This window comes from Phyllobates terribilis, unplaced genomic scaffold (assembly GCF_046119375.1).
Source record: "Phyllobates terribilis strain yellow unplaced genomic scaffold, ASM4611937v1 Scaffold_1__5_contigs__length_1240528914, whole genome shotgun sequence".
NCBI classification, from domain to species: Eukaryota; Metazoa; Chordata; class Amphibia; order Anura; family Dendrobatidae; genus Phyllobates; species Phyllobates terribilis.
This window is the reverse complement of record NW_027362761.1, coordinates 447,628,857-447,652,986: the sequence shown is the minus strand read 5'-3', so window position 1 is coordinate 447,652,986 and position 24,130 is coordinate 447,628,857. Positions and strand designations below refer to the sequence as shown.

Here is a 24,130-nt window from a genome sequence, read left to right as displayed (position 1 = left end):
CCTGCTATACAGTGGGCTAACTAGAAAAACGTATCTGGAGGGTTTCAAAATATCTCACATAGCTAAATAACCCCTAATGAAAATACTATTTACTAATATTTATTAAAAGCTACAGAATGATAGCCATTCCCCAAAAGAGAATTCAAAACGAAGGGATGGGGGGAAAATAATTTATGATACCCAGTGCAATAGCCTCAACCAAATATCCATTAATATGATATAGGACCCTAAAAAGGCCCTATACCACCATATTCCCCCTTCCTAATAAAAGCTCCCCCAACAAGGGAGGACAGAATTTATATCCACATGGGAATAACAAATAAATCACACATACAAAACACCCCATACCTCCCTACCTATCTACCACATATAGTGATTATATACAATACATGCCAATAAAGTGCTAAGGACCAATGTAGAAACCCTATAAAAGGAAAAGGAGGGGGGGGGGGTAAATCAATCCAAATCCCACAACTCTACGCAAAAGCCAAAAAGTTAATAAAGTGATTTAAGTGCAAGGAACCCAACATAGCTACCATATCACCAAGACCTCGACGCCTTTCTCCATCACAATACTGGTTTATCAGGAGGTATATAACTGGTGTTTCTTGAAGGTGTGTTAGGGTAATGCCCCAAGGATATCAGTATGACCTTTTTAGGGTCTCCTAGTGTAAGAAGACATCAAGCGGGGGCGCCAATATTGCGTTTGATTTAGGGTGCTAACCTCCGCGGTTAGGTAGGATGTTTATTTAGGGTTTCATTTGAGGGAAAGTTTGATTTCTTCTCGCCCTCCCTCATCATTACCTGCCCTTGTTGCCCTATACCATATTAATGGATATTTGATTGTGGCTATTTACCGGGTATCATAAATTATTTTCCCCATCCCTTCCCTTTGAATTCTCTTTTGGGGTATGGTTATTATTCTGTAGCTTTTGATTGCCTGCTACAAAGTGGCAGACATTTTGGTGCCCTATAATTTTGAATCTCAATGGTGATCCATGACTTCAGCAATGTGATCTTCCATATTTATGGTATACTAGGGATGATTTAAAATACATTTTCCTTTCAAATAGACTGTTCTAGGATCAAGTATTGAATTCCTCTTTTAGATCACAAAAAACATTTTCCTTTTTACTATTAAAACAATTTTCTTTTAAGATATTTAACATTTATTTTAAAGCACTATTAGATATTACTGTTGCATACTTAATGAATCATTTACCTAAATGTAAGACAGTTGTTATGCTTGGTCCATTTATTTTACAGTGGGTATACTGACTGGCACTGGTCTGTGGTCTGGTCAGCCCGTGATTTGGACCTCTGCCTCTTCAATCGCTGTCTAGGCCTTGGAAGTCACCTATTGTGATGTCAAGACATACGCTGCGACGGTACGGTGATGTCAGAAGCCTAGTCAGCAATAGAAGCAATGGCAAGGAGTGAAGTAGCCAAAGAGGATGCTCACAACAAAGGAAGGGGAAAAGAATAGGAACAGACAGCGGGACGAGTTAGCTGTGAGGTGTGTGTTGTTTTTATTTTTTTTTAAACACTTGCCTGGCCATCTCAGGGCAGTTAAATGGCAGTGACAGCTGGTTAAATCTAGCAAAAAAATCATCCATGTACTGGAGAATACAAATGTTGCAGACTGTAACTCCACTGCAAACTACAATCAGTGTTTTTTCTAAGCGGTACATATAGGGACCTGGACACTATTGCCTCTAAGCTGAGTGATCCAAAACAGCAGCTACTAAATATTGCTGTATAATGCCAACTAATTAGCGAGGGTAGTTATTGGGCTTATAGAAGCATTGCCATGCTCTAGGATAGAGGAGGGCCTAATTTCTGTTTCCGTATAGCAGATATGGGTTACTCCCAGGACCACTGTTGGTTTAGGGCTGGACTTCTCAAACTTTTTATACTGGGTCCTCATTAGACTGATCAATATGTTGTCTGGGCCTCACCATCTGTAGTGAAAGTCCATGATCAAATTAATAATACTTCTGAATTTTATTTTTTTGCCTCCTGAACCCAGTATTACATTAAAATAACTACAGAATTAGTCAATTTTGTTGCTAAATCAAAAATTGCTGCAGCCATATGATCACTGTGCAGCATACGAAGACTTCTATGGAAACTGACTCCCTAGCAGCGCCTCACTGACAACTAGCTGGTGCCTCACTGGTGAGGCCAACGTTACACATTGAGAAACACCGGTCTGTGGCAAAGGAGATTATTATCAGCATCTCTTGTGGTCTAGAGAAGAGAAGGGTTTAGTAATGCTAACCCTGGTGGTATAAGGCATAGAAAGGATTGATGTTTGCAACCCTATTGATCCAGTGGAGGAAAACTATTAATACAATTATCCCTGGATGTCATGGGAAGTAGAGGAGTTAATATTAAGAGCTGTGGAGTCGGTAAGCCAAACCTCCGACTCCCTCATACATGGCTCATGTTTAAGGGACAAGTTTACTGTAATAAAATGGTAGCATCAAGCTTTTAATCACCATTATGATACAATAATCAATAATATATTTAGATATATTTATTGCCATACAACTTTAGAACACACAAAAAAAAACTTTTATAAAATTGTTATTATGCAATACACTATGCAGTAAGTGGGGAAAAAACATTTTCAACAAAAAGTTACTAAATAACATTTGTGAAGTCTATGAATTTGTTCTGAGAAATAGTATCGCCTCCATCAGATCCTCCTTCATAGATGACCTCAAATCTGATCTAATTATTTTAAGGCAACAGATTCATTTCAGCTAAAAGCCTAGACCCTTAGATCAGGAATAGGACAGACATTTATAGGACATTTCATAACTTTCCCAAATTCTTATGAAAAAATATTCAGTACATACAGCATTGAAATACTGTACCCAATTTACTATATATTTTTGGAGTCGACTCCATAGCGCTGGTTAATATTTGCATGACTGATGGTATAAGGCACATGAAAGGGTTAATGCAAGTATCTCTGGTGATCTAGGGCAAAGGGAGGATTAGTGTCCAAATCCCTGGTAGTCTGAGGTAGTGGAAGGGTTAGTATTTCTTACATTGGGTTACTCACCACTCTAGTCTTCAGCATTGTTTAGCTTCCTGCTCTTTTAATACATTGATCACAGAGATCGATGCACAAAGGAGTTAGTACTCTCTATCAGTGCAGCCACAGCTTGTGATTGGGTGGTGTGATATTTGCAATATCTTTAAGGAGAGAGCTCAGGGATTCAGCTCAGTGGGAACCCTTAGCGGTGTAGCACAGCTTAAAGAGGTTGTCCACTACTTGGACAATCCCTTGTGACCCCTAAGCCTCCCCCCAGTAAAATAATAACACCTATACTATTCTCCAATGCCAGTCGCCATTCCAGCCCTGTCGTCACTGGCTCTCCCGCGGCTCATGAGACATTGTGATCAGCGTCCTTTTCACTCTCAGCAGCCGTTCTCTCACTTCCTCTGGATGTTTTGATTTGTCCAAAAGAGGAGACAATGTTACGTGAGCCTTGGCATAGCCAGTGCCCACACCACTGGAATGGCACTGGAGGCAACTATAGGTGTTATTATTTTACTAAGGGGGGTAACATAGGGTTCACAAGGGGTTGTTTCAGTATTGGACAACCCCTTTAAAGGAAACTGTGATCCCCAACCTTCAACTGGAAGACTTTGCACGTCTCCTTCTCAGTGTCTGGTAAAGAGAAGAGTTTCACAACATATGCTTAATTCACCATTTTTTTAACACTTGGGTAGAAACCCATGAGGATAGGTTATCATAAGAACCTCAACTGGAGAACCCCAATTCCTTATTTTAGTATAGAAGTAAGATATTAGTATAATTTTCATTTTTAATATAGACTGATGGCTGTTGCTTCATATATCCCTAATTTTTTTTATGAAGACGTAACATCAATGATCTAGCATGTCATAAAATATTACAATAAAGTTCCAGTTAGTTGGATGCTTACTGAAGGACCAATATACAGCTCTGGCAAAAATGAAGCGACCACTGCAAAATTTTCATTTTCCCTGATTTTTCTCTTTATAGGTATATTTTTGAGTCACATGTACATTGTTGTTTTATTCTATAAACTACTGACAACATGTCTCCGAAATTCAAAGCTAAAAATTTTGTATTTATTTGCAGCAAATGAGAAATCTTCAAAATAATAAAAAATAAACCGTGCTTTCAGACCTCAAATAATGCAAAGAAAACAAGTTCTTATTCATTTAGAAACAACAATACTCATGTTTTAACTCAGAAGAGTTCAGAAATCAATATTTGGTGGAATAACCGTGATTTTTAATCACAGCTTTCATGCGTCTTGGCATGCTTTCCACCAGTCTTTCACACTGCTTTTGGGTGACCTTATGCCACTCCTGGCACAAAAATGTAAGCGGTTCTTCTTTGTTTGATGGCTTGTGACTATCTATCTTCCTCTTGATTACATTCCAGAGGTTTTCAATGGGGTTCAGGTCTAGAGATTGGGCTGGCCATGACAGGGTCTTGATTGGTGCTCCTTCATCCACACATTGATTGACCTAGCTGTGTGGCATGGGGCATTGTCTTGCTGGAAAAAAACAGTCCTCAGAGTTGGGGAACATTGCCTGAGCAGAAGGAAGCAAGTGTTTTTCAAGGATAACCTTGTATGCGGCTTGATTCATTCGTCCTTTACAAAGATTAACCTGCCCAATTCCAGCCTTGCTGAAGCATCCCCAGATCATCACCAATCCTCCACCAAATTTCACAATGGGTGCAAGACACTGTGGCTTGCATACCTCTCCAGGTCTCCGTCTAACCATTAGACGACCAGATGTTGGGCAAAGCTGAAAATTAGACTCCTCAGAGAAGATTACCTTACTCCAGTCCTCTATGGTCCAATCCTTATGGTCTTTGGCAGACTTCAGCCTGGCTCTCCTTTGCTTCTCACTGATGAAAGGCTTTTTTCTAGCTTTACATGACTTGAGTCCTGCCTCTAGGAGCCTGTTACGAACTGTTCTTGCCGTACACTTCACCCCAGCTGCCATTTGTCATTCCTTTTGTAGGTCACTTGATGTCATCTTGCGGTTGCTGAGTGACATTCGAATAAGATGACGGTCATCCCGGTCAGTGGAGAGTCGCTTTCACCCTCTGCCGGTCTGTAGCTTTGTTGTCCACAATGTCTGCTGCTTGACCATGTTGTAATGGACTGCTGTCTTTTGAAATTTTAAGGATGGAGGCAACATGACGCTCACTGTATCCCTCTGCTAGTAAAGCCAGAATTGAGCCCTTCTTTTCCTCACTCAAGACTTTTCTTTTCAACTCCTTTTTACATGGTTAAAAGTTATTTTTTCATTCAAATTACTTTTGGGCTTTTCCTAGCACTTGTTTTTGCCATCCAGCTTGTCCTATTGCAAGAGGATTGTGAAGACCACAGCAATGTTTTTTATACTTTCCCTCGTTACATAAGATTTGGTTCAGGTGATCACCTAATCAGAAGCACATTAAGTAGAATGAGGTGGACTTTGGTTGGAATTCAACTGACACTGGAATGGAATGGCTGTCAGACATGTAGAGATGGGGATTTTTAGAAAACTATGCAGTGGTCTCTTAATTTTTGCCAGAGCTGTATGTTCACATTATTGGATTTTTTTTTACATTTTCCACATTACAAACTATCATACAAAATATAACGAAAACAATTTTAATTGAATAGTGTGTTGATAGAATAGTGGATTGTGCTTGTAGCACATACAGCTCTCCCCACGACTGCTATGGTGGCCTGTGAGTGACTAATCATTGTGTAATTCCACATTGGCCAGTGATGATCCCTTCTGTATAAATATATTTAGACAGCTCGTAATAGAAAATGTAAGAGAATATTTTTATAGAAACCACACACATATTGATGTAAGTGTCCGGGTTGCTCTCTCGTCATTGCGATGTTTAGTTATAAATGGCGGTAAAACACGGGGGCACGTAAGGCGAGCTATAAACATTTAGCTAACGAAATTGTCACTGCTTTGATTTCCATTCATGTTTATGACTTTATAATTCTCCATATATTATCTGTTTATTCAGCTTGTTTCCACCTGCGTTTTATAGAAGAAGATGCTTTCTTGGTTTCCACCAGTTGACTTTATTATGTTTGTATTACAGGCAAAAATTGAGTGTTCTGTGAGCCAGGAATTTACTGTGGAGAATGTTCTTGCAGTGTTGCCAGCATTTCCCAAAGGCGCTCCTCAGCAACGGGCAAAGAGAGCCGCTGAAGCATTAGTGAAAGCCGCCAATTATTCCAGACTAATGGCAGTGCAACAGGTATCTTGAAGGTTACTTTAGCACCATGATTCAATCATCTATTCATTGTATAGTGCTTTGCAATTGATCTGCTTTCTGTTATGTGTGAAGTAAAACCATTATTATAAACAGCTGCTCTGAAGCCTACCGAGCTTTCACGGAGTCAGGATCCTCCCAGGAAACAGCTGCTTGATTAGGTTTTATTGCATGGATTCTGGAAAACCAAGACCAGTGAAGCACTTTCGAAGGGGGCTGCCAAATTCATTTAACACTTTCCATAGCTAAAATGCCCCCTCCTTGAAGACACTATTCTTAGACTTCGATTATCTCTCAGTCCTTTCTTTTATCACACTGCAAGGTTTCTAATATAGGGCTGCTTATTAATACCTGCCAGAACCTGTAGTAATTTTGTATCCTTCATCGATGCAATTGTTGGGTAACAATGGATTATCATGGTGGCCGGAGACCTAATAAAGGCTCACAGGTGTACCCCAGGGATTAGTAATACACTCAAAGGTCAATATACAAGAATGTGGAAGTATTGCAGTGCATTGATTGTACCAGCAATCAGGTGGTCACAGGCTCAAGTACCATAGGGGGAACAAATTGTAAGCATATGAAAATAAAATAAAAACATTTAAATCACCCCCTTTTTCCTATTCCGAAAATAAAAAAATAATACTTTTACAAAATCACACATTTATTCTGCACTGTGAACACTAAAAAATAAAAAGAAAGTTGCTAAAATAGAGAACATATGAGTCTTTAACTATGTTCACATGCACCGTTTTAATGCGTTTTTTTTCTGCTCTCTTGAAGGTAAAAAACACCACCTTCCAAATGCCCATTTTTCAGCGTTTTTGCAACATTTTCATGCTATTTTTGTCGTATTTCTTTTTGCAGTTTTTTTTTGGGGGGGGGGGGGGGTCTGCTAATTATATGTTTGCTTTGTCTACGGTACCTATTTAATAAAGTTAGTTCTATTCAACCAAAAACACTTAAAAGACGTCGCACAAAACATTAGTTGCTGTTTTTGCACTCTCATTGCTTTCTATGGGTGAAAAACTGCTGCAAAAACTGCTGAAAGAGTTGACATGCTGCAGATTTCAAAAACGCTGCAGTTCTCATTACCGTACTTTTGCTGGTTCTGTAAAACACAGCTTTTAATTTGCATTAAAAAATGCTGGAAAAAAACCCGCTGCCTTTGAACAAAGCCTTAGATATTATTTTCTTTTTCTTTAAGAAAAAAATAGTTATTGTTCCTGTTATTGTATTGACTCACAAAATGAAGTTGTGCACATTGTAAAAGAAGCTAAATGCTGATTTATTTGTTTTTTCTATTCCACCTCACATAGAATATATTTCCCACTTTCCATTGTTATTGAAGCCAATGTTAAGTTAAGTAGTGGCAATAAAAAAGATAACTTTAAAAAAAAAACAAGCCCTCACAAGACAACAGAAATAAAAAGAAAAAAAAAGTTACGGCGCTGCGAAGGTTGGAATAAATGAACAGAAGTGACAAATTGAGAATGGCCTGGCCATTATTAAGGGGTGAAGATACTTCAGACGTAGCCGAGTAATGAACGAAGTCTGTTTACAATGAGCTGAACGTAATTAATGGATCTTGTACAAGGCATTAGAGCGAGGTGTAGACTCAATGTATTTATCCAGACTTAATTTACAGTATCTGCAGCTTCTGAATATTTCTTGTTAAAGTAGAATTTTGGCAGCTTCTCCGTATCATTTTATTGCTGAATTTCCTCTGTTCCGTTAAAATTGCTCTTTTACACTTAGAAAAATCATCCCTTTCCAAAAACCACACAGAAATATCCATTTTATTTTACACCTCCATTCTCTTGCTCCATTTCTCTTTGGTGTTCACATTTTGCAGTGATATTTCTTCCCTATAATCTGCCATACCCAGACATTGCTATTTGTCAGGTAGCCTGGTAAACATTTGAATTGCAGACCTTATTGCACGCACTGTCACTAAGATGAGAATGTGACAGATATTATATGTGGAAAAAAATGTATTTTTTCCTCCACTCTGCAGGCGTTTGTTTTAGAGGCGAGAATGCATAGGGTGCGGTGGAATCATTCCACATCTATTTTTTGCTGACAGCGGGGTAGCAGGACCCAGCTGTGCTTATGAACCTTTTTGAAAATAAATACTGTCATACTGCCGTGGCTCAAAAATCCTTTGTTTGAAAAATTAGACCCATATTTTCCATCACCCTAACATAGTTTTAGGTTTTAAAATAATTTTATCCTTTAACTATTTAGCACTGTTTATCAACAAAAATCTGTTACGTGTGTATAGCTTTCCTTTTTGATTAATGTCACACAAAAAGCTTTTGATCATAGACTTAGACTTATTGATCCTATGTCTTCTTTTGATAGTGAGCCTTGTCTGTACTTTATAGATTATTTTTGCAGACATTAGTCTTACGTAGGTTTTCAATTAGATTTTAGCTACCAAGACATGTCATAAAAATGTTATCACTCTGCTGTTTCATATCCTGCATCATCTTCACACCTTAACTTTAAAGCGACCCTCCACCCTGGTACTGTAGACGGACTATACTTTTGTCATGTATATTTTCCCCGCCTGGTTCTCTGTTTGCTTCCTACTGCCTCCTCCACTGAGACCAATGTTCTGTTCCTCCTACATTTAAGATGGCCACTTCAATGTCTTAAGGAGCAATGGTAAGTCTGAACTACACAACCACATCATAGTATAGGCAAGGAAGGCATTGTTCAGACTAATACTTCTCATGTCACAGTGGTGGCCATCTTGGCTACAGGAAAACCAGAATATTTGCGTCTTCAAAGAAGGTGGCAGGAGGCAACCAAAGCGTACCAGGTTGAGTGCTTGTACGTGACATCACCTTTAAATGGTAGGGATGGAGTCCTTTTAAGGATTGATGTCAGCTTCGCGATCAGCCGATCACATGGCTTCTCCAAGTTTCTGAAATATGTGGCCATCAGTTTTAATTGTCAAAAGAAGTTGCATCTGTCTATGCTTTATTCTGACTTAGCCATGTGTACTTTATTATGAGCATCATCATGGTGGCTCAGGTGGGTCAGTGGTTAGCACTGCAGCCTTGCAGCGCTGGGGTTGTGGGTTCAAATCCCACCAAGGACAACATCTGCAAGGAGTTTGTATGTTCTCCCCGTGTTTGCGTGGGTTTCCTCCATGTTCTCCGGTTTTCTCCCACATTCCAAAGACATACTGAGAGGGAATCTAGATTGTGAGGCCCAATGGGGACAGTGCCGATTAATGTCTGTAAATTGTCTGAAATGTAAAGCGCTGCGGAATATGGCGGCGCTATATAAATAAATTGATTATTTTTATTGAATTAATTTACAAGCATTCTTATTCCTTTCCCCATACATTGTAATTCCCAGTATTGTGATGTACAGTTAAGGACTGATCATGAATCATCCTTAATTCGGATTAACAATTGTGTGATAGTTTATCGTCTATTTACCTACAGTAGTGTTCAAAATAATAGCAGTCCAATATGACTAACTAGATTAATCACTGTCTTTGATATAATTTATATTACCACATGTCAAACAATTTACCAGTTGGTGCACTAGATTCTAAGAAAACCAACAGACTCCGCATTCATGATCTGCATGTTTTTGAGTCTGTGTATTTGAATAATTTATTGAAAGGGGGTGTGTTCAAAATAATAGCAGTGTGGAGTTCAATTAGTGAGGTCAATCATTCTGTGAAGAAACAGGTGTGAATCAGGTGGCCCTTATTTAAGGGTGAAGCCAGCACATGTTATACATGCATTTCTCCTTGAAAGCCTGAGAAATATGGGTCGTTCGAGACATTGTTCAGAAGAACAGCGTACTTTGATTAAAAAGTTGATTGGATAGGGTAAAACTTATAAAGAAGTACAGACGATAGGCTGTTCAGCTAAAATAATCTCCAATGCTTTAAAATGGAAAGCAAAATCAGAGAGACGTGGAAGAAAATGAAAGACTACCATTCAAATGGATCGAAGAATAGCCAGAATGGCAAAGGCTCAGCCAATGATCAGCTAGCTCCAGGATGATCAAGGACAGTCTCAAGTTACCTATGAGTACTGTGACAGTTAGAAGACGCCTGTGTGAAGCTAATCTCTTAGCAAGAAGTCGCTGCAAAGTCCCACTATTAAAAAAAAAAAAAAAAAAAAAAAAAAGACATGTAATGAAGCGGATGCAATTTGCCAGAGAACACATCAGCTGGCCTAAAGAGAAATGGAGAAACATTTTGTGAAAGTAAAATTGTTCTTTTGGGGTCCAAGGGCTGCAGACAGTTCATCAGACGACCCCTAAACTCTGCATTCAAGCCACAGTACACTTTGAAGATAGTGAAGCATGGTGGTGCAAGCATCATGATATGGGCATGTTTCTCTTAGTATGTTTCTATTTCTCTTACTATTTACCGCATACCAGGGATCATGGACCAGTTTGCATAAATTAAAATATTTGAAGATGTCATGTTGCCTTACGCTGAAGAGGAAAGGCCCTTGAAATGGGTGTTTCAACAAGACAACGACCCTAAAAACACCAGTAAACGAGCAAAATCTTGGTTCCAGTCCAACAAAATTGAGGTTATGAAGTGGCCTGCCTAATCCCCAGACCTTAATCAGAACACTTGTGGGATGGCATCAAAAATGCGGTTTCTGAGGCCAAGCCAACAAGTGCCAAAAAATTGTGGGATGTAGTCAAAGCATCCTGGGCTAGAATAACAGTTGACAGGTGCCAGAAATTGGTTGACTCTATGCAACATAGATGTGAAGCAGTTCTAAAAAACTCTGGGTATACAACTAAATATTGGGTTAGTGATTCACAAGAATGCTAAATCCTCAAAGAAAGTACATATTGTGAGTTTGTAAAGACAAATGCAGATACTGCTATTTTTTAGAGCAGCTGGTTAAAAATTTGTATACATTTCATGTTTTCAATTAGAAAACAGTGTGCAATGTTCCCAGTGCATGGCAATAAAATCTAGTATAAATATTTTGTTCTTAACTCATGTTTTGAACACACTGCTATTATTTTGAACACTACGGTATATACAGTAAATCATTGGGGGAGACTTATAATGCTTATTCTAGTACATTTCTGCTTTTATTTGTTCCCATTTATTTAAACATTTATTATTTGTTTTAAACAATGTTACCATCTCATTTGAAAAGAGACATGGCTCACCTGGAAAGGCACTTGGTTTGAGATACACAACAGTGTGTCAGTATTGAGCCCACATTGTGTTGCTAAGTTTTGGAACAGAGCAGGAGTGTAACGATCACGGTGCGACCAGGCTCATGGGGAGGAGGACCCACTGAATCTCTAATTTCACCTGGATGTGCATCCTGCAGATTCAGGTGAAATGTATTGTGGTGTAGAGACCTGCCGTTCCCTACGCTGCAATACTCGTTGCTGGCCAGAGGCAGGGGAGGGGACTAGCATGGGGGGCATTATACCAGGATGGTATGCATTATACCAGCATAGGCGGCATTATACCAGAATGGGGGACATTATACCAGAATGGGGGACATTATACCAGAATATACCAGGATGGGGAACATTATACTAGTATATACCAGGATGGGGCACATTATACCAGAATAAACCAACTAATAAGTGTTGTAAATTTAAACTAGTTTATCTAAAACTGAACCAATTAATCAAAAAGTATAAGCCACTGTCAATTAAATTGGCCATATTGTGTTCATTTTATTTGTTGCCTTATTGCTCCACCTTCAAAAATCTTGTAACACCTGCTTCTCTGGAACTAGGTGGTTCTTAAAGAGACCACCCAAGTATGGAGTCTTACAGACAGTGCACATGGGAGACAAGAATGCAAATTAGCGCACTCACAGAATGAAAGAGACTATCTTTAGTTCTGTAAGGGATTTCTCCATTTGTATAGTTCCCAGGAAATGTTCTCTCATTTTTCTTCTACTTGCACCAGAGCTTTACCCACAACCATCCCATTTACTCATTGAGTCTTGTACTAAACATTGTGGTATTCACTGATGCTTTCACATTCAACTTTCTATAGCATCCAGTAATCTTTTGTCTGCAAAATCAATGTAATAATCTCATTGTGTCGATGTTCTGATGGTCCCAATAAACTGTCCTCTGATTGTACAGAGGGCTATGAATGCAGGCTTTTGGATGACACTAATTTCTTCTCTAAATTTATGATTATAAGTCCTCAATATTAGATCAATGGGTGGTTGACACCTAGAAACCCCATTGATCAGCTGTTATTAGTTACATTGGCGAATGGATTTAGATACATTGAACAGAGGTGAACTTTGCACCTGCTGCTGGGTACTGCAGATCAGCTGTTATTCAGGAGAATAGGAGATTTTCTGCAGTACCCGGCAGCGGCGGCTACACATAGAGCAAAGCTGGTCTGCACTGCACAGCACCATTCAGAGTGTTTACATCCACCCTCGGAGCTAATTTCTGCTGACCTGTGGGGTTGTCAGGTGTCGGACCCTGACCGATCAGATATTCATGGCCTATTTTAAGGATAAGTCATGCATATCTTGTATCTAGACAACCGCTTTAATGAGTATATATTTATTGATAATAAATGTATTACTTTATTTATCACCTCAGAAACTTGTGCTGTGCTGTCCGTATTGTGCTAACGATCGGAAGTCTTGTCATTCTGTCTGTTGTGACCTTTGTTTTCTAGATCCATGCCCTGGAAGCTGAACTTGATTTCCACCGGGGTATTTACAACCTACAAGTTCAGTACACACAAGCTCTTTTCCAAGGGATAAAACAAGCCTATCATAATTTTCAAGAAAATGTTGTGTCGGTTGTTTGTTCTCCACTGAAAGGTTAGTGAGACATAGAAATAGCATTTGCACATCCAGCCGACACTTTTCAGGATAACTTGGTCACTGTTATTAGTTTTTACCCTTTAGAAAGAACTTGGACAACGTGCTCTTAGTAGGCAAGTGAAATGGACAGTGAATGTTTTGTTAATACTTTAAGACATGCAACTTTGACATTTTTAGATGTTTTTCTTTAAAGCTTTAACTTTGTGCATTCTAGATTTTTTTTTTTTTACCTGATAAAGCAATTTCCTGTAATTCGGCATCTGAACCATTCAGAAATTCTAACAATGTGTCTATTGTTTCTGCCACAAAACTTCAGCATAATTTAAAATGTCAAAAATGTGAATCGGGAATTACGAGGCACACATAGCCAGTATATGCTTCAATAGCAGGTTTTTTTTTATTCTGTTGTCCTGGAAGCTCTAAACATGGTGGAAATTTTATATATATATATTTATATATATATATATATATATATATATATATATATATATATGAAAAAAAAAGAAAAAGAGCAACACAAGCAAACAACTTGTAAATGAGTTGGTGCCCGTCCTCCAGGTAAATACCAAACCTTCTTACATATGAAAAAAAACAGAAAAAGGCTGTATTCAGCCGAAACGTTGCCACAGCTCTTCCTGAGCTAATAAATCATCTATTTTTGGAGTGCTGTTTCTACTATTTTTTTCATATATAAATATATATATTCACTACCGTTCAAAAGTTTGGGGTCATTTAAAAATGTCATTATTTTTGAAAGAAAAGCACATTTTTTTTCAATGAAGCTAACATGAAATGAATCAGAAATACACTCTATACATTGTTAACGTGGTAAATGACTATTCTAGCTGCAAACGTCTTGTTTTTATTGCAATAACTACATAGGTGTATAGAGGCCCATTTCCAGCAACCACCACTCCAGTGTTTTAATGGTACATTGTGTTTGTTAACTGTGTAAGAAGGCTAATGGATGTTTAGAAAACCCTTACACAAGTATGTTAGCCCGGCTGAAAACGGTTTGGCTGATTTGAGAAGCTATAAAATTGACCTTCCTTTGAGCTAGTTGAGAATCTGGAGCATTACATTTGCTTGTTCTATGAGACTCTCAAAATGGCCAGAAAAAGAGAACTTTCATGCGAAACTCAACAGTCTATTCTTGTTCTTAGAAATGAAGGCTATTCCATGCGAGAAATTGCCAAGAAACTGAAGATTTCCTACAACGGTGTGTACTACTCCCTTCAGAGGAGAGCACAAACAGGCTCTAACCAGAGTAGAAAGAGAAGTGGGAGACCCCGCTGCACAACTGAGCAATAAGACAAGTACATTAGAGTCTCTAGTTTGAGAAATCGACTCCTCACAGCTCCTCAACTGGCAGCTTCATTAAATAGTACACGCAAAACGCAAGTCAACGTCTACAGTGAAGAGGCGACTCCGGGATGCTGGCCTTCAGGTCAAAGTGGCAAAGAAAAAGCCATATCTGAGACTGGCTAATAAAAGGAAAAAAATAATATGGGCAAAAGAACACAGACATTGGACAGAAAAAGATTGGAAAAAAAGATTTATGGACAGACGAATCAAAGTTTGAGGTGTTTGGATCACACAGAAGAACATTTGTGAGACGCAGAACAGCTGAAAAGATGCTGGAAGAGTGCCTGATGCCATCTGTCAAGCATGGTGGAGGTAATGTGATGGTCTGGGGTTACTTTGGTGCTGGTAAAGTGGGAGATTTGTACAAGGTAAATGGAATTTTGAATAAAGAAGGCTATCACTCCATTTTGCAACGCCATGCCATACCCTGTGGACAGAGCTTGATTGGAGCCAATTTCATCCTACAACAGGACAATGACCCAAAGCACACCTCCAAATTATGCATGAACTATTTAGGAAAGAAGCAGGCAGCTGGTATTCGATCTGTAATGGAGTGGCCAGTGCAGTCACCAGATCTCAACCCCATTGAGCTGTTGTGGGAGCAGCTTGACGGTATGTTATGCAAAAAGTGCCCATCAAACCAATCCAACTTGTGGGAGGGACTTCAGGAAGCATGGGGGGAAATTTCTCAAGATTACCTCAGCAAATTAACAGCTAGAATGCCAAAGGTCTGCAATGCTGGAATTGCTGCTAAGGGAGCATTCTTTGACAAAAGCAAAGTTTGAAGGAGAAAATTATTCTTTCAAATAAACATCATTATTTCTAACCTCGTCAATGTCTGGACAATATTTTCTAATTATTTTGCAACTCATTTCATAAATAAAAGTATGAGTTTTCATGGAAAACACAAAATTGTCTGGGTGACCCCAAACTTTTGACCAGTAGTGTATATGTATGTGTGTATGTGTATATATATATATATATATATATATATATATATATATATATATATATATATATATATATAGTGCTGTCTGAATTAATTGGGACAAAGCATTTTTTAAGTAAAATCGTAAGTTGGTTACCAGTCAGTGATTCAAACCAGTTTTAACTGCTTTGAACAAGTGTAAGTGTACAACCAAAATGTGGTTTGACTGGTTTTAGTCAGAAAATAACAGCTAGCTGCCCCCTCCGCTTCAGTTGAGAGCTTGTTTCTGTGAGGAGTGGTTTAGTGTACTTTTTCTCCATGCCACAATTCCAATTGTGTGAAGAAATTCCTGGAAGAAAATAAAGTAAAAGTGCTGGACTGGCCTGGCAATTCATCAGACTTAAATCCTATAGAAAATTTGTGGAGCATTGTGAAGAGATGTCTTGGAAAAATGGACTGTACAACCAAAGAACGCATGAAAAACAGTGCCATACAAGTGTGGTTCCATGATGAAGAATTGAAGAATTTATGCAAAAACTTGGTAGAATCAATGCCAAAATCTCATATCTGCCAAAGGAGGACATATTTCTTACTAAAATTAGTATGTAACAGTGCATTATAACATTTTATTATTAAATATTCAAAAATGTTTTTTTTTGGCTTTGTCCCAATTAATTTGCACAGCACTGTATGTATGTATATATATATATATATATATATATATATATATATATATATATACACATACATACAGTACAGACCAAAAGTTTGGACACACCTTCTCATTTAAAGATTTTTCTGTATTCTCATGACTATGAAAATTGTACATTCACACTGAAGGCATCAAAACTATGAATTAACACATGTGGAATTATATACTTAACAAAAAAGTGTGAAACAGCTGAAAATATGTCTTATATTCTAGGTTCTTCAAAGTAGCCACCTTTTGCTTTGATGACTGCTTTGCACACTCTTGGCATTCTCTTGATGAGCTTCAAGAGGTAGTCACCGGAAATGGTTTTCACTTCACAGGTGTGCCCTGTTAGGTTTAATAAGTGGGATTTCTTGCCTTATAAATGGGGTTGGGACCATCAGTTGTGTTGTGCAGAAGTCTGGTGGATACACAGCTGATAGTCCTACTGAATAGACTGTTAGAATTTGTATTATGGCATGAAAAAAGCAGCTAAGTAAAGAAAAACGAGTGGCCATCATTACTTTAAGAAATTAAGGTCAGTCAGTGCGAAAAATTGGGAAAACTTTGAAAGTGTCCCCAAGTGCAGTTGCAAAAACCATCAAGCGCTACAAAGAAACTGGCTCACATGAGGACCACCCCAGGAAAGGAAGACCAAGAGTCACCTCTGCTTCTGAGGATAAGTTTATCCGAGTCACCAGCCTCAGAAATCGCAGGTTAACAGCAGCTCAGATTAGAGACCAGGTCAATGCCACACAAAGTTCTAGCAGCAGACACATCTCTTCAAAAACTATTAAAAGGAGACTTTGTGCAATTGTAATCCCACCAACATTGTTCCATGTCCGGTAACAATACATTAGAAAAAACATATGGAAAGACACACACATCACAAGGTATATTACCCATGTCAGTACAGCGTTGAAGACGTAAAAAATACTTGAACCACGTGATGTTTTTGACATGTGTTTTAGGATTGAGACAAGAAAATAGTGTGTGAAGGAGTCCTTTTAGTGTAAAGACTCTTAGGGCCTTTGCACACGTTGCGGATTTGTCATGTTTTTGTCATGTTTTTTCTTCCCAGATTTGTCACAAAACCTGAAGGATTTCCTGGTGCCAGCAAAGAGAATGAGATTCCTGAAGTGTCATGACCACGTTGCAAATTTTTCCTGGCAGATTTGCAGCAGATTTAAATCTGCAGCATGTAAATTCTTTCAGCATTTTTGCTGCCGATTTCACCCATACTAATGAGTGGGGGAAAATCTGCACCAAAAATGCATGCAGCAAACCCTCACCGATTTTGCGCAGCATTTTTCTTGCGAAGAGATGCAGAATGGTGCAGACATTTCTGCTGCAAACACTTACTGTGTGCACATACACTTGGGGTATGTTCACACATTGCAATTTCTCTAATAAGATGGATTTCAACGTTTCTTATTTTAATGTGTACTATTGATTTTTAGAAAAAAAAGATTAAAATGAAGGCTACCCTTTATTCTCTTTTCTGTACTTTAGAGGTGCTTTCCTCCTATGCTGACCTTAAAGCTGAAGCTTCTGAAACTTCTTTAAGAAATTTCCTAACAATTTTTAAGAACAATGCAGAACAGATTCAAGATGCTGTGGACACATTGACTCCGTCAGCAACTCAACAGCATGAAGGTAGCGTTTTTTTTATTAATATTTGTGCTTCATTTTCTATGTATCTCCTGCAACAAAGCACTTATAAAGAGTTACAATATCAATAATGTTATTTTCAGATTGTTCATTAAACACTCGCAACGGTTTTGACTAGTTTTTTTTAACAATGCAACTTATAAGTCTTAATAGATCCACATTTTATACATATGCAATTAAAAGTATCCAATCCCAATTGCAAATTAGGTTTATTTTCAATTAAACAAGAACAATTTAAAAGTGACCTGTCACCAGTCATAAATGGCCAATTCCTGCTCCTCCCCTGATTAATCAGTTTTTTAGAAATTCGCCATATGGTTCCAGAGATATGGGCCTTTTCAGAGCTAATAATTATGCTCTTTACTAAGGGGTAATGACTTACATATTACTCTGTGGGCATGTCTTTAGGCTGCTCTGCCCTATTAACTATTGAGCCACATCCTCTTGTTAAGGACACAGACGGCTGGATAACACAGACAATCGCAATGCTTGGACTGGCCGGCGGCTCTCCTGACCCGAGTGTGACAGAGTGTATTCCTGTGCAGCTGTCACGCTCGGGTGAGGAGAGCTGCCGGCCAGTCTGTGCACTGTGATGCTATCATCGTCCGTGTTATACAGCCATCTGACTTCGCCCTTAAAGACCATAAAAATTTGCACAAACTTAAAAGGCCCGTATTGCAGATTTTAAAAAACAAACAAAAAAAGGAATATTCTGGTGAGCAGCGGGGGTAAAATAACAGCAAAAACTGTCCACTTTTGACCTGGTGATACGTTCACTGTGAGCACAGAATAACTATTAACACCAAGTACATGCGCTCTGTGAACCCTTGGCGTGGCCAAACATTTAAGTATACCTTCCCATCTATTTGTTTTCCCTCTATCTCCACGCCTCTCTTCTTTGATTGTCAGCTCTGGCTTCATATCGCCAGAGATAGATGGAAAGATGCACTTAAATGTTTGCCCACACCAAGGGTGCGCCGAGCGCCTGTGCTAGGTTTGAACAGTGATTCTGTGGCTTCTCCAAATTCAACACAACATGCCACCTATTATATTAATTATGTTGAGCTATGAAATTGTTTATTTCATTGGTTTATTGCAAACAGCAGAAAGTTTGTAAACTCTGTTAATAAAAATAATTTGCAATGGGGATTGAATAATTTCGTTACTTGCTACTGTGTGATCCTGTGAACAATGAGTGGTTGCTGCAAATAGAAGAGAGGGGTGGGAATGCGCTCGCACTGACACTGTGTATTCACGCGCGTCACTATTCTGCTCCTGCAGTGTCAGTGTGGAGATGCAAACCCAGGGCTCACAGAGGAGCCCTCATTTGCATATGAAATAAAACCATTTTTCTGTACCATGGGAGGGAAGGGATGCTGCAGATATGAGGTTTATAAGGACTAAGACCCCTGTAGGACTGTATTAATAGCATAAATCAAGTTTTGGGGGTATCAAACTCCCTTTAAAAGAAATAAAAATACCACACTCTGCCTTTTCATGTCTTTGTAAAACTAATTGGACACTCTCAGGAGGGCTGATAATACTGTTAGTTCTGTGGTCCACTATGAACTTCTAGTTGCAATCAAATACAGTAGCTTGCAAAAGTTTTCACCCCCTTGGCTTTTTTCCTATCTTGTTACATTACAACCTGTGTTTAAAAATTTTTGAAATCCGATTTGTGTGTGATGCTTCAGCACTAAATAGTTAAGTCAAGTCAGAAAAATCTAGGCATAAATTAAATTTATGAATCAAATAACTAAAAATTGGCATGTGCATATGTATTCACCCCTTTTGCTATGAAACCCTTAAATATTTCTGGTGCAAGCAGTTACAGGTGCTTCTCACTAAATTAGAATATCATCAAAAAGTTAATTTATTTCAGTTCTTCAATACAAAAAGTGAAACTCCTATATTATATAGAGTCATCACAAACAGAGTGATCTATTTCAAGTGTTTATTTCTGTTAATGTTGATGATTATGGCTTACAGCCAATGAAAACAAAAGTCATCACTATCTCAGTAAATTAGAATACTTTATAACAACAGCTTGAAAAATGTTTTTAAAATCTGAAATGTTGGCCTACTGAAATGTATGTTCAGTAAATGCACTCAATACTTGGTCGGGCTCATCAATTACTGCATCAATGCGGCGTGGCATGGAGGCTATCAGCCTGTGGCACTGCTGAGGTGTTATGGAAGCCCAGGTTGCTTTGATAGAAGCCTTCAGCTCGTTTGCATTGTTGGGTCTGGTGTTTCTCATCTTCCTCTTGACAATACCCCATAGATTCTCTGTGGGGTTAAGGTCAGGTGAGTTTGCTGGCCAATCAAACACAGTGATACTGTTGTTTTTAAACCAGGTATTGGTACTTTTGGCAGTGTGGACAGGTGCCAAGTCCTGCTGGAGAATGAAATTTCCATCTCCAAAAAGCTTGTCGGCAGAGGGAAGCATGAAGTGCTCTAAAATTTCCTGGTAGACGGCTGCGCTGACTTTGGTCTTGATAAAACACAGTGGACCTACACCAGCAGATGACATGGCTCCCCAAACCATCACTGATTGTGGAAACTTCACACTAGACCTCAAGCAGCTTGGATTGTGGGCCTCTCCACTCTTCCTCCAGACTCTGGGACATGGATTTCCAAAAGAAATGCAAAATTTACTTTCATCTGAAAACAACACCTTGGACCACTGAGCAACAGTCCAGGTCTTTTTCTCCTTGGCCCAGTTAAGACGCCTCTGGCATTGTCTACTGGTCATGAGTGGCTTGACATAAGGAATACGACACTTGTAGCCCATGTCCTGGATACGTCTGTGTGTGGTGGCTCTTGAAGCAATGACTCCAGCAGCAGTCCACTCCTTGTGAATCTCCCCCAAATTTTTGAATGGCCTTTTCTTAACAATCCTTTCAAGGCTGCGGTTATTCCGGTTGCTTGTGAACCTTTTTCTACCACACTTTTTCCTTCCTCTCAACTTTCCATTAATGCGCTTGGATACAGCACTCTGTGAACAGCATGCTTCTTTAGCAATGACCTTTCGTGGCTTGCTCTCCTTGTGGAGTGTGTCAGTGACTGCCTTCTTTACATCTGTCAAGTCAGCAATCTTCCCCATGATTGTGGAGCCTACTGAAACAGACTAAGGGACCTTTACAAATGCATCGGAAGCCTTTGCAGGTGTTTTTTTACTTTACTGAGTTAATAATTTTTGTTGTGTTTTTATTGGCTGCAAGCCATAATCATCAACATTAACAGAAATAAACACTTGAAATAGATCACTCTGTTTGTAATGACTCTATATAATATATGAGTTTCACTTTTTGTATTGAAGAACTGAAATAATTAACTTTTTGATGTTATTCTAATTTAGTGAGAAGCACTTGTACCTTCATAAATCACATGCTTAGTAAAATGGAGTCCACCTGTGTGCACTCTAAGTGTCACATGGTCTGTCAGTATATACACACCTTTACTGAAAGGCCACAGAGGCTGCAGCACCATTAAGCAAGAGGCCTCAATAACCAAGCAACACCAAGGAGATCTCCAAACAAGTCAGGGACCAAGACATGAGGGAGACTCCCAAAATGTATGGAGGAAGGTGCTGTGGTGAGATGAGACCGAAATTGAACTTTTTGGCCACCAAGGTAAATGCTATGTAAAACATGGTGGTAGCAGCATCATGCTGTGGGGATGTTTTTCGGCAGCAGGGACAGGGAAAATGGTCCGAGTCGAGGGGGAATACAGATGGTGCAAAATACAGGGATATTCTTGAGCAAAACCTGTTTCAATCTGTCAGTGATTAGAGACTGAAACAGGGGTTCACCTTCACAATACAATGACCCAAAGCATCCTATTAAAGCAACAGTGGTTTAAGTGGAAACGTGTAAATGTTTTGGAGTGGCCTAGTCAAAGCCCAGACCTTAATCCAATTGAGAATCTGTGGTCAGACTTGAAGATTGCTGTTCACCAGAGGAAACCATCTAACTTAAAGGAGCTGGAGCAGTTTTGCCTTGAGGAATGGTCAAAAATCCCAGTGGGAAGATGTGAAAAGCTCATAGAGACTTATCCAAAGTGACTTGCCGCTGTAATTGCCACAAAAAGAGGGTCTACAAAGTGCTGACTTTAGGGGGGTGAATAGTTATGCACACTGAAGTTTTCAGTTATTTTGTCCTATTTTTTGTTTGCTACACAATAAAAAGAAAACCAAATATTCACAGCTGTAGGCATGTTCTTTACATGAACTGATGCAAACTCTCAAAAAAAAAAGTGAAATTCCAGGTTGTGAGGTAGCAAAACACGAAAAATGCAAAGGGGGGGTGAATAATATCGCAAGCCTCTGTAAATGATTGTCTTTCTGACAGGTCCCAGATTGCATTTCCCGGACACCTAGTGGGAATTGGTATTATGAAAGCCTTACCTGGGACTTAGAGAGGTCCCACCCAATAATAGGAGATTGACTGAAGATTGCTATACAACTCCTAGATATGTGTAGAAGTAGGATTTATTTGATATAATGCAGTGGTCCCCAACCTTTCTGACCTTGAGAGCCACATTCATCTTTGAGAGAGGGTCGCGAGCCACATTCAGCTCTTGTCCCCCTCACAGTAGTGGCAACCAAAGTCCCCATTACTGGTATAATGATAACCAAAGCTTTTCCATAGAAATAACCCCGAAGCAGTATAACATGATCCAGGGGTTCCCACAATCCCCCCATTCAGTATTCTCCCATGAAGTTCTCCCACCACACTGTTGCATCCAGCTTCAAGCACCTCCTCTGACATGTAGTATCATCCTGTCTCCAGCGTACCATACTTAAATTATCTCTAAACCCCTAAGACCAGTATATGTCATCCAGATCTGCTCTTCTGTGCAGGGCTATTCACAAAATTCACCATTCTGAGATGTTCTCCTCATACCTGTTTGCTAGACCTGGAGCTAATGCACCAAGCTGGCAGACAGCCGCGAGCCACAATCCATGGGACTGCGAGCCACATGTGGCTCCCGAGCTACAGGTTGGGGACCCCTAATATAATACATTAGAAGTCAGACTTTTTTTCAGATGTAGCTGTAAAAATTCTTTCATTTGTTTTAGACCTTGCTTGATCTTAGTTCATGATATAATTATGCTATATTATATTTGTTTTTCTTTTCTTAAGGAGAAGAAGCATTCTCTAAGCTTGGCAAAGAATTCTTTATTTCTTTAGACAGTTCACTTAAAAACTGTAAAGAAGAACGAGATCGGTCCATCTTTGAAATAGAGAAATTGAGACAAGAATTTAATCAGGCATTAGATACCATCAAAACTTTAAAGATGGGAAAAAAGCACAAGGGAAGTTCTTCCAATGACCAGTCTTCAAAATCAGAGGGTGAAGGTGCGGATGGAAAGACACCAACTTCTGCTGATCACAGACGGGAAATTGCAGATATCACATCCCAACTTTTTTCCTTTGTAAGAAAAAACTCTCTCACCTCCCCGATAAAAGAGAAAGAGATACCGGAGAGCCAACCTGAACAAACTCAAAGCTCAAGTACAGTTCGTCATAGAAGCAAAAGCCTCCAAAGAAGCAAAAGTGTTAAGATGCGACCTTCTTGGCAGGTTTAATGAAATCATTTAAAGAAAGTGAAAATACTTAGATCATTTTATATGAGAAATATAATATTTTCCAACCTGGGAAAAGTGGACCTCACACCATTTAGCAATGTGGATCCAGTCTAGTAACACATGGTTGGCCAGTTAGAACAGATTGATTTTTGAGCAGATTTTCTATTAGTATTAATTCTATTAATGTTTCTTTTTGGCCTCCTTTGTTCAACTAACACAAACCAGATTTATTGCAAAAATGAATAAAAAAAATTATTTTCCCATCTTGAAGAAGATAAAATCACTTGTACATCTGCCATTAGTGTTTGCCTCCTTGGTGTTCAACATTGTCTAAAATTGCTAAATCAAAAAAATATTTTTGTATTCCATGTTTGTTTCTGACCAAAAAAAACCCCCAGATATTTGAGGTTTGAAAGTTTTCTATAAAAGCTGATGTTTATCAATTAAAATCAGGTGTTTAATTGTGGAGTAGAAAAAAAAATGACCTTTTTTATCTTTGTATAAAATCTTTTATGTAATGTATATGTATATTTTAGCTGAAAATTTTCTACGTTTCCTAATCTTTAAAGTGATTGTTATTTATGGTTTAATAATTAATAAACATATTTATGCTATGAAATGATTTCATGATATTTACTTGTAAGCCTATTTTGATATTTTCGATATGCTTGTGGCAAAGAATGGAGAGAACAACACACATCCGTGTCCTCCTCTACATATATTTTCGTTCAGATGTGTCGGCCTGTGG

At 38.7% G+C, this 24,130-nt stretch overlaps 1 protein-coding gene across 5 annotated transcripts in view; it reads left to right on the top strand.

Moving 5' to 3' along the window:
- Positions 1 to 23,914, top strand: part of LOC141265258 (uncharacterized) — a 154,697-nt gene extending 130,783 nt beyond the window's left edge. For 3 of the 5 annotated variants that reach the window (XM_073678141.1, XM_073678112.1, XM_073678131.1), the window contains 4 exons: positions 6,134 to 6,292; positions 12,984 to 13,131; positions 17,631 to 17,774; positions 22,937 to 23,914. In XM_073678141.1, coding sequence (XP_073534242.1) covers positions 6,134 to 6,292; positions 12,984 to 13,131; positions 17,631 to 17,774; positions 22,937 to 23,382 — 897 coding nt within the window. In that variant the 3' untranslated portion in view covers positions 23,383 to 23,914. The remainder of the gene's footprint in view (positions 1 to 6,133; positions 6,293 to 12,983; positions 13,132 to 17,630; positions 17,775 to 22,936) is intronic. The other 2 variants (XM_073678104.1, XM_073678121.1) reach the window with 1 other exon arrangement.
- Positions 23,915 to 24,130: the final 216 nt, after the last annotated feature.